The 10,750-nt window shown below is 32.6% G+C and overlaps 1 protein-coding gene across 1 annotated transcript; it reads left to right on the forward strand.

Moving 5' to 3' along the window:
• Positions 1-5,753: 5,753 nt before the first annotated feature.
• Positions 5,754-9,272, forward strand: LOC122580334 (CSC1-like protein RXW8). The gene is made up of 9 exons (XM_043752605.1): positions 5,754-6,074; positions 6,175-6,321; positions 6,501-6,564; positions 6,660-6,869; positions 6,995-7,171; positions 7,549-8,127; positions 8,227-8,502; positions 8,591-8,824; positions 8,902-9,272. The coding sequence occupies exons 1-9, from the start codon at positions 5,797-5,799 to the stop codon at positions 9,175-9,177; spliced, it is 2,241 nt and encodes a 746-aa protein (XP_043608540.1). The 5' UTR covers positions 5,754-5,796; the 3' UTR covers positions 9,178-9,272.
• The last annotated feature ends 1,478 nt before the right edge of the window (positions 9,273-10,750 follow it).

The raw sequence follows: 10,750 nt of genomic DNA on the forward strand, positions 1-10,750 counted from the left end.
GAAATGTCACACTGTAAAATTAATAACATTGTGTGTGTTACACACTTATTGTGTGTGAGAGAGAGAGAGAGAGATGAAAAGAGACAAAGATTGATGAGATGTTTGATTTAGTCTTAATGATGAATTTAAGCTTCCATTATTAACGTTAAATGAGACAATGATCTTTTGAGTTAGTGGCCCGGGAATGCAAGATACTTTTCTCTGTGCAAAAGATTTTAGGTTTAATAAATGGGAAAATGATTTATGATGTTAACATTATCTTTGTTGGATGATGTTGTTCTCACAAATTTACTTAAATCAATTTCTACACATATCAAAAAGTCCCTCATGATTTTAATGGTTTGTGAGAGCAACATCATCCAACCAAAATAATATTAACATCATCCAAGTTATCTCCTTAATAAATTTAGACATGGACTAGCACTTCTCCAGAATGTGATGGTGGTTATGGTGGTGACAATGTGACGATGGGAACGATTGTTGGTGATGAAGATATTTTAAAAACTAAATGAGTGATTATTTAATTTAATCATTAACAGTATTTTAATAAAGATTATTTCTTTTATAATAATATAATTTTTATAATAATATAATAATATAGATAATAGATGGAAAGGTGATTTGAGATTTTATCTAGTACTTTAATGCAATATACTAATATAGAGTTAACATGTAATAACATTTGATTGACAAAAAAAAATTACAATTCGATTGGAAAACATCATTAACCCTAAAATCTTTCTTAAAAATAAACTGATGTAAATTCAAAATATGTTATATTCTAAAGGTTTTAAAAAGATTTTTACATTATTTTTGTAAAAACATAATTATTTTTTATATTGGATATCAGGTGATATTTGTACAAGATATATTAGTCATCAAATGAAACTTGTGATTTAATAAATTAAAAATAACTATAATGTTGATGACCATCAACAAGATATGTTATTATGTTTTTTTTCTAAACATAGATATGTTATTATTATGTTATTATGTTAACCCCGTAGTCCCGCTGTAATGTGTACTCGTGAGCATAAATAAATTACTTTATTAAAATAAAAGATATTGTTTTTAATTATCTTTTAATTACTTTTGTTTTGGACAATGTAAAATGTTGACGTGTGGACACGGATAGAATATAAAAGGCAGAAGAGATAGAAGAAGTAATCCAATTCCAGAAAACATTGTTTTGATCGTAAAGTTTGACTGACCGAGTGTGAGTTATTTGCGGTCGCCCAACATAATTCCTTGCCTAATGTGATTTTTTATTTTTCTTTAATCCCGACTTTTTCTACGCATTAATTCATTCTCCAAACAAACAATACATAAGACAACAATATCGAACGGAACAATCGTGTCAAATCATTGTCTAACCAATTTTTTAAAATAATTTACATGCTAGAGAATCATGATCATATTATCGAAACTTTCTAAATAATATTTGCTAGATGAACGTTATTCTGATCGATAATGAACAAATAAATTGAATCATTGTTACCGATTATATAGATTGTTATATGGTGAAGCATGAGACTGAGAGGTTTTTTAATATGTTTACGTCTTGCTATGTGCAAAATGGTTCCAAAAATGGAAAGAGGTTTTCCAAGCATTAACATCCGTTGACATAGGAGTTAAGTATATGAAGAGAAATTCCACTTATTTTTAAATTTACCGTTCAAAAAAATAAAATTTGATCATTGTTTATTTAAACTAATAATTATCATTTTTACATGACTTTAATCTAATAACAAATTTCTATATGAGTTTAATCTAATAACAACTTCTTGAGAAATTTCGATATAGTAATTATCCTTTAGCCATAAGAAAGTTGAGTGTTTTATATTTTCAAATATAATGTTTTTGTTACGACTAATTCTTGTCATTTTGAGCCTCCTAAATGTGCCAACGAGATGAGAGCAGGTTGCCCCCTCCAAATTTAAGTTCTGTCATGTACTTTTAAATTTTTCATAAAATTTTAAAAAATTTCTATAGGTTTTTAACATTTTGCCTCATTTTAAATTTATTTTTTATAAGTTTTCTAAGTTTACCCTCTTTGAAACTCTGGATGAGAGGATGTTTGTGAGGAAGAGATCTTTGGCATCAAAGGCGAATAATGGGGGAAAGGTGGGTAATGAAGTTATATGCTGTGTGTTTTTCTTCAATCCTTTAATTCGGCAGTAATTATGTATTAATAATTTATTATTACATATATAATATAATGTACTCTTGACTTTTGCATAGATCAACTCTTTATTGTTGTAATGATTATCATGAAATCATAAATCGTCTTCTTCATTAATTAGGTTATTTTAAGTTTTTGATTATATATGTATCGTGTTAATGATCACGATTTATAATAGTATTTCAAATGATATGAAGTTATCTCAAATTTATGGAGTTAGGACTCAAAGCTTTCACAATGGCCAGTTCATTCAGAAATTGCGCGACTAAGTTTCATCACTTCCCAAGTACTATTTGTTTCTTTGAATCTTTGTATTTTTCATTACTTATTACGACATGTGGTGTTAAATATGCAGCGTTTGTTTGGAGCAAGCTAGGAACAGTTTTCTCTCTTCTTGAAGAAGGAGGTCTTGTTAAAGGTGCTGCTAATTAAAAATGACAAAGAAATTAATGAAAGCATACGCACCTTTCACCATTGTATATGATGGCTATTTTTACATTAACTTTGACTTTGACCGGTATAGATGTAAATTTGACTTTTATGTAACTTATATGTATTCGGTGGATAGATGTTCCTTCTTGTGTTGTTTGGCTGGTTTTGGAGAACTGCAAACTACCATATGATAAACACAGGCATGGATGACCCATCACCTATCTTGTTCCATCGAATCAGTAGTACAGAAATCTAATGTCTACTTGATGTACCTGCTCAAAAGGTTCTATCCATTTTAAATGGTGATTTGTCTAAGTATCTGAAAACTGTAGTTGTTTTTTCCCTTTGACTCTCCAAAGCGAATGTGGATAGGCGCACGATTGATTTTGGAACATATCATTCAAATTTTAAGAGTACTGAATTGAATGACATGGTGCTCCTGGAATCATTTTTCCGATCATAAAGGCGGAAGGAGTTAGGCAGATGTTATTACAGAGGCCCTCCTCGCCAATGAGGTAAACTAAAGCCAGCAATTGTACTAGTATGACACGATTAATAAGAAAAGGGTTTGAAGTTCTTTTTGGTTTTGAAATGTGTTCAGTTTAGTTTAGCTTCCCCTCATAACAGGCTAAACTTGACAGGTTCCCTTAACCTTTCGATTATATATGAGGTGGATATGCCTTGTCTGGCTTGGCGTTTGGCATGTTGTTCAAATTTCTCATCCAAACAACTTGAATGATAAAGAAACTCATGGTAAGCTCTAACAAAGGCTTAAATGGGATTCGTTATAGAGGGACCAAAACCATTTCAATGTTTTCTGAGGAACATTAAGCTCCACAAAGTTTTTGAAACAGAATTTCAAGTTTCATCCTGTTAGGAAGTGACAATAAATCTTACAGCAACCTTTGCTACATATTCCTAGTTTCTATTGGTTCCAAAATTATCATTTGGGTTCCGGGAATAAGAACAACTACTTAAGTTAATCAAGAATAAAAGTCAATTATCGGATAACGTTGTTGATGTTGACCTAGGTTTATACTTTATATGTTGTAGTATCTTGTTTTGATTTAATAAACGAAACATGCTTTCCACGGTTGGTCTAACTGTGACATTTTTTAGCATTAGAGAAATTCACAAATCACAATTGTCTATTTACAGGGCTTTCACAGTTTATTTGGTCCTCTATGTTAAAGCCTTAAAGGCCAGCAGGCTTGTAATGTACGTAATATGTAATTTTGGCTCTTGATTAATGAAATGCTTTGCCTTCTTAAAAAATTTGAGTGAACACCTAGTTAAAGCTTAAATATAGTTGACAATGTAAATCATGCCGGATATAATAACTTTAAAAGACATTAAGATTGAGCAGATCCTCTGAGAGCTTGGTATTTTGACTTTGGAAGTCATGCCAAATATCAAAAAGACAAAAACTTTTAACAAATTGGGAATTTGGGATTGAGATTCTATTTTTTTTTTGTTAGGAAATAGAAATTAAGGGGGTGTTTGGTAGGAGTGAATCAAAGAGAATGAAAATATAATAGAGAATGAATATAGTGAGAAAGAGAATGAATATTTAGAAAGAGAATGGATTCCGTCGTTTAATATAAACAAATAATGAATATATAAAAAATACAAAAATTTAAATAATAATTAAACTTAATACATATAACATCATTAAATTATAAAAAAAAATAAATTTCATTCTCATCCATTCTCTACAATTTATAGAGAATGGAGGGATTTGAATCGATTTCCACTTCTCGATTCCCTTTTCCATTTTATCATTGTAACTAAACATGAGAAGTCTTTCTCATTCTCTTTCCACCGCACCATTTTCATTTCATTGTACCAAACAACCCTTAAGAGAAATTGGGAGAAGATATTTTTATCAAATCAAACTTATATTGATTTAATTGCACAATTGCACTACTTAAGTATTTATACACGAATTTGCGATCAACCACTGTCGACTTTTATCGTCACTATGACAGTTCATTTTCTTTTCTAATTTGATGAATCCCATAGTATATGACAAAGAAAATTTTGCAATTGGTAATAGTGTAGAACTAACAAGGATACAAATTAGTGATCGAAAAAGTTTGTAATTCCATGCCCATGTGTTCTTAGTTCATTTACATAACAATAGAAAACCCGAAAAGTTTTATGAGAAGCCCATTTACAACACTATGCTAATATATGCTAAAAACATGTAAATAAAAACATAGCTTGATGAAACATAAAACGATATAATGGGTGAATTTTTTGTTTTGTTTATGTTATCTAAGAAGGATGAATATATTTATATTGTGATTCTTTTTTCTTGAAAAGTCTGAATTATTTGCGAGTACTAGTATGTTTTCTTGATCGGGTCCCTAGAGAGCCGCAGAGTAGAATTGTTCTCCAATTTAAAACAACTTTTATCACCGGAAGGAAAAACTCACCGGAACCAGGATAAGACTCGAAAACAAGTCTCCTTAAGCTTTTCTCGACTCTGTCACACATTTATGCAAAACATGAAGGCCATTAATGAAAATTACGTAAAGTGCAACATGTCCGTTAATAGTAATACCACCAGTGCACGTGTCCAACTATGAATTGCCACCAAATAACATTCAAAAAATACGGTTTTCTGGAACACACAATATTTTGTATTTGTGCTTTGATAATCATAATATTATGCTCCAACAATTTATGTGGCGGGGGCATTTCACATTTTGAATCAATATAAACAACAATAAAATAAAAAAATAAATAAATAAAAAAAGGAAAAAAGATCGAAAAAATAAACCTTTGTTCTTAATCCCTCCATTCTAACCGTTTCAAAACACACAATTTCTCTCCTCCATGCCCAAGAACAAATTGTTACATATTTTTCGTGTTAATTTTCTTAAAGTTTAATTAATAATACACATTTGTTAGTTTTTTAATTCTTTCGATCGAGATTAAGTAACACCAACAGAAAAAGTAATCGTGACAAGTATCCGATAACTTCTAATATATAGGTATATATGTTTGCTACATATATGAATAATTTCATTCATACATATATTTTTGAATTTGGTGTTGTGTTTTTATATTTTGTAATGTTGATATGACATGCAGGCGTTTGGATTGTGATTGTATATATAGGGTTTTAGTAGAATTATAAAAGGTTTTCGAAGAGAATTGATTGGTGAAATTATAAGATGGACATACCAGCTTTATTAACATCGGCTGGTATGAACATAGGCATATCCGTGGGGTTGTTTTCGCTATATTCAATATTACGAAAACAACCATTGAATGTAAGAGTTTATTTTGGACAACGAATTTCTCAAGGTCGGACGCGTAGTGAAGATATATGTTTTCAAAAATTTGTTCCTTCCGCTAGTTGGATTTTAAAAGCTTGGGAAGCAACAGAAGAAGATATATTCGCTCATGGTGGTATTGATGCCGTTGTGTTTCTCAGAATTGTTATTTTTAGGTATTTTTCTTGTTTTTAGATTATATAAATGTTTATGTACTTTTTGTTTGTTTGTTTGTAGTTGTTGGTTTTATTGATGATTTTGTAATGGAATGTGTAGTATTCGTATTTTTGCGATCGCTACTATTCTTTGTATCTTTCTTGTGCTTCCATTGAACTATTTCGGGGAAGGGATGCGGATGGGTGATGAAGATTCAACAGCCATGGATTTATTGACTATTGGCAACGTCGGAGAAGGTTCTAGATGGTATAAGTTTCTGTTCTAATGAACTTCTATTTATGCAACCCCAAACGCCCTGTTAATGTACCCGAGTCAAAAAGACTCTGACTTCACTTGGTAACCTGAATAGGGAAAACCTCAGTCGCTTACCTGTAATGTTAAGTCATTTACTCATTCTAACTTACACTTTCCATTTCTGTAACCAGGTTGTGGGCACATTGCTTTACGCTATATGTTATATCGGCTTGTGCTTGCACTCTTCTATACTTTGTAAGGATAAAGATAACATTATAATGGTTTTACTTTCCTTTGTTTTAGAATATAAGTAGTTTGGTAACATGAAAGTTTTGTGACTTTTCATATAGGAATACAAAAATATAGCAAAGATGAGAATGGACCAAGTAAATAGGTTTCCAACAAAACCAAGTCACTTCACAGTGCTTGTGCGCGGGGTCCCATGGTCTTCGGTAGACTCATACAGCGAGTCTGTGGGGAAATTCTTTAGCAATTATTACACGTCAAGTTACATTTCACATCAAATAGTCTATCGATTTGGTGCAGTTCAACAACTTATGGTAAGCATATGCAGAACGATACCAATACTAATATATACTAAGAGATCTTTCTTTAATATGCATTCTCTAATGGCTGAGTTTTTTGTGTACAAATTGTAACTTTTGTAATTTCTTTTCATTTTCAGGAGGATGCAGAGAAAATGTATAAAGTGATGACAACTGTCCCTGGTAAACATTGCTGCGAACCAAATGTTGGGCGGTGTGGGCTTTGTGGAGCAAACTCCAACTCTATAAAAGGGGCTGGGCCTGAATCAGGGAGTGAGTCAACGAGTCGTAATGTTGATGATGAACTGAGAGAAAAGGTGAAAATTTTCTATCATAACAATTTATATGAGTTATGGCAGTGTCAATATTGTGTTCTAATAGTAATTATATACTCTATGATAAACTTTGAAGTCACAGATAACCAGCATATGGCGTTTGGGGCAAAACTGATTCTGTTTATCGTGGGTCAGACAATTCAAATGGCTTAACTAGTTTGTTTCGCAGTATCAGTTTAAGATGATTTACATATGAAATTCTTATTTAATTAAAATTTTCTGAACACTCGATAATTTATTGTAAGCATATCCAAACACTACTCGCACAAACTGTTTTTGTTCAAAACCTAATGCCCAACACCCACTATATTCATGTGAATGTTTGAAATTTTTTTGAATTATCAGTTGAATACATGCAGGAGAGTGAAGCAGCATTGGTGTTTTTCAGGAGTCGATACGATGCTTTGGTGGTGGCACACACTATCCAGTCAGCAGACCCAATGCTATGGGTCACAGAATTGGCTCCTGAACCAAAAGATGTCTACTGGCAAAACCTTTGCGTACCTTATAATTTACTCTGGATCCGTAAAATATCAGTATTTATAGCATCCATTGTTTTCAGCATCTTGTTTCTCTTGCCTACAACATTTGTTCAAGGCCTTACCAAAATCCAGCATTTGCAAAATGCATTTCCATTCCTAAAACGCGTGTCAGACAGAAGTTATATTAACCTTATTACTGGGTATCTACCAAGTTTGGTACTTACCGTTTTTCTTACAATAGTCCCACCCCTTATGATGCTATTTTCTACACTTGAGGGAGCCGTGTCTAGAAGTACTAGGAAGAGAAGTGCATGTGTCAAAGTTTTGATCTTTATGTTTTGGAATGTTTATTTCTCAAATATTCTCTCGGGTTCTTGGATTGAGCGAATGGGTAAACTTACAGTTACTAGCCCTAAAGACTTGGCTACCCTTCTTGCGGAATTGATACCCAGACAGGTAATTTACAAATATATATCATCCAGTCAATTTTTCTTATTACCTGTGATTATTTGTGGTTTTATTGCTAATAAAAGTTTTCTGTAATATTTGTTTTAGGCATCCTTTTTCATGACATATGTAATGACATCGGGTTGGTCAGGGCTAGGATGTGAACTGTTGCAGCCAGTTCCGCTAATTGGAAATTGGCTGTTTAAATGTGTTCTAATGAAGGAAGAGGATTTCGTTCGCCCAGTCACTTTTTCATTCCACACAGAAGTTACAAGGGTCCTTCTATTTGGTTTGCTTGGCTTCACTTTCTGCATTTTGGCACCGTTGATATTGCCTTTCTTACTCATCTACTTCTGTTTTGCTTTTCTTGTATACCGAAATCAGGTTACTCAATATAATTGTGATTATCATCTCTTTATTGTATGATCATTTCAAGTACATACAACCTAATAATGTATTATTTTGATTGTAGATTATGAATGTTTATTACGTAAAGTACCAAACGGATGGAAGTTATTGGCCTCTTGCACACAATGCCACAATATTTTCTCTAATATTGACACAAGTAGTAGCTGGAATACTGTTTGGAATGAAAAAGTCAAGCAGCGCATCAACCTCCACCATCCCGTTGATCATCTGCACCGCCCTTTTTAACGTTTTTTGCAAGAATAGATTTCTACCCCTTTTTAAAAACAGAGCAATACAAGTAAGTTATAATGATGTAACTATTATTTCTTGCTCCTATGTTGTGCATTTGCCTTCTTTATTGATGTGTGTTTATAGGTTGCTATTGAAATGGATCGTGATGATGAACGTAATGGAAAGCTACAAGAGATGGTTGAGAATCTGCCTGAAGCGTATAATCAGTTTGAATTATGCGAAGATCAGATGCAGCCAAAAGGAGGAGATACGCCAAAATCGAAAAAAAGTAGCAACGAAAGTCTTAAAGATTTGGAGATTGTGAAACCGGGTAGTCCTCCTACAGAGGAAGAACCTCCCTCTCCAGCTGCACCTCAACTCGAATCTGAACCTGAACCAAAGATTGTATCTATCACGTAGGCATTCGAATGTATAAGAGGCTTTCATTGCAACCCGAACCAAAGCTTGTATCTATCTATGGGATGTTGTACAGAAGATTGTATATGTCATGTGTATATACCTAAAACTTTGGTCTATTTCTTATACCATATCAGAAGACTTGTAAGACTTTACAGTATGGTACTATGGTTTTCATCATCTGTATAGAATCATATCCATTTCCATTTGTTATAGCCCTTTTAAATTGTAGTTATATCTGTTTTATCTAAGAAACAAAAACAAAATAAAACAATCTTTTATTATATTTATTTACTTTTCAACAGCATCTTCAAATCCATCCCTATGGTTATAATCATCTGGTTTAACTTGTCGTCACATTTGTTTAAACAAATGCAACGACCTTTGCCAGTCACTTGTTCCTTCATGACACTGCAACGTAGAGGTGATCTATATAAATAGTTCATTGTGTGTTTTTTGCTGCCATTTTAATTCTAGACGTACATACCAACAGAATCATAACATCAAGTGATCAGATGAAAAGAAGAAAAAAAATGAGGTACATTGGTGTACCTGAGATATATATATATATACACATACAAAAACGATATAAATAAAATAAAATAAACTAAAAAAGCATTGCATTGAATTACATTACTTGAACTAAATATTCAAGAAAAACGTTATGGATCCAAAAACAAAATCTAGTATCAGCTAAATATTAGTAAACCAAATCTACTCGTACTTATAGAACAAAATCCAGTATTTATATGTCTGATGCACCGAATAAAAGGTGTATCAGACATATAAAGTGAATCAATAATTAGCTAATAGTTAGCTAGTCGCGGAGAATGATTCATGGTCTTGTTTTTGTGTTATTGGATCTCCGGACAATGAGGTTCAATTCTAATTTGTTTTCTTCCATAAAATAGGGTCATATACGCAATAATCAAGACGGATGAAACTATGATCGTCAAGTTAAGACACAAGACCATATTTTTGACCCAGTGAACGTCATCAGAGAGCGTTGCTAAAATTGTTATGAGCGGAGGGCAAACAAGAAAAAGACATGCCAAGGGCCAAAAGGGGACCGGGGAATGGTCATCATGTGGTTGATCAGCAAACGATCTAAGCTTGTGGAAGGAGACGAAAAGGGTGGTAGCAAAGAGAATACATATGATAGGATACGCGATCCATGGGTTGAGGTCTACGGGGATAAATGCGGGCACAATGAGGCAGAACATCGCAATGTTAGCCGAGAAATAACTTATGTTTTTAATGATGGTGTAATGTATATCCTTCATCAAATTTTGCAAGAAGTGGCTTGTGAAGATTAAAATAAAGGATGAGAGTATTGAGATGGAAAATGAGACAATGGTGAAGATAATGAAATATCCATCACGAGATTTGAAAGTAATTTGCCTTTTGTCTCGAAACATGACTGAAAATATTAACGAGAAAAGCATAAAGAAGTGGGCCAAAAAAGACATAAATACGAAGTGGCTTTTTAACCTGAAAGAAAGAAATGCACAATGAAAGATAATATTAATCAGTATGTCAATTTTAGTTCTCTTGCTTTGAGAACAGTAAATTCAGA

Source organism: Erigeron canadensis, chromosome 8 (genome assembly GCF_010389155.1).
Source record: "Erigeron canadensis isolate Cc75 chromosome 8, C_canadensis_v1, whole genome shotgun sequence".
Lineage (NCBI taxonomy): Eukaryota > Viridiplantae > Streptophyta > Magnoliopsida > Asterales > Asteraceae > Erigeron > Erigeron canadensis.

Bases quoted from the DNA above. Each gene is read 5' to 3' on its own strand.
- LOC122580334 (XM_043752605.1), top strand. From the start codon at position 5,797: ATGGACATACCAGCTTTATTAACATCGGCTGGTATGAACATAGGCATA. The intron at 6,075-6,174 runs GTATTTTTCTTG...TGGAATGTGTAG, and splicing joins CTCAGAATTGTTATTTTTAG to TATTCGTATTTTTGCGATCG. The intron at 8,503-8,590 runs GTTACTCAATAT...TTTTGATTGTAG, and splicing joins TTCTTGTATACCGAAATCAG to ATTATGAATGTTTATTACGT.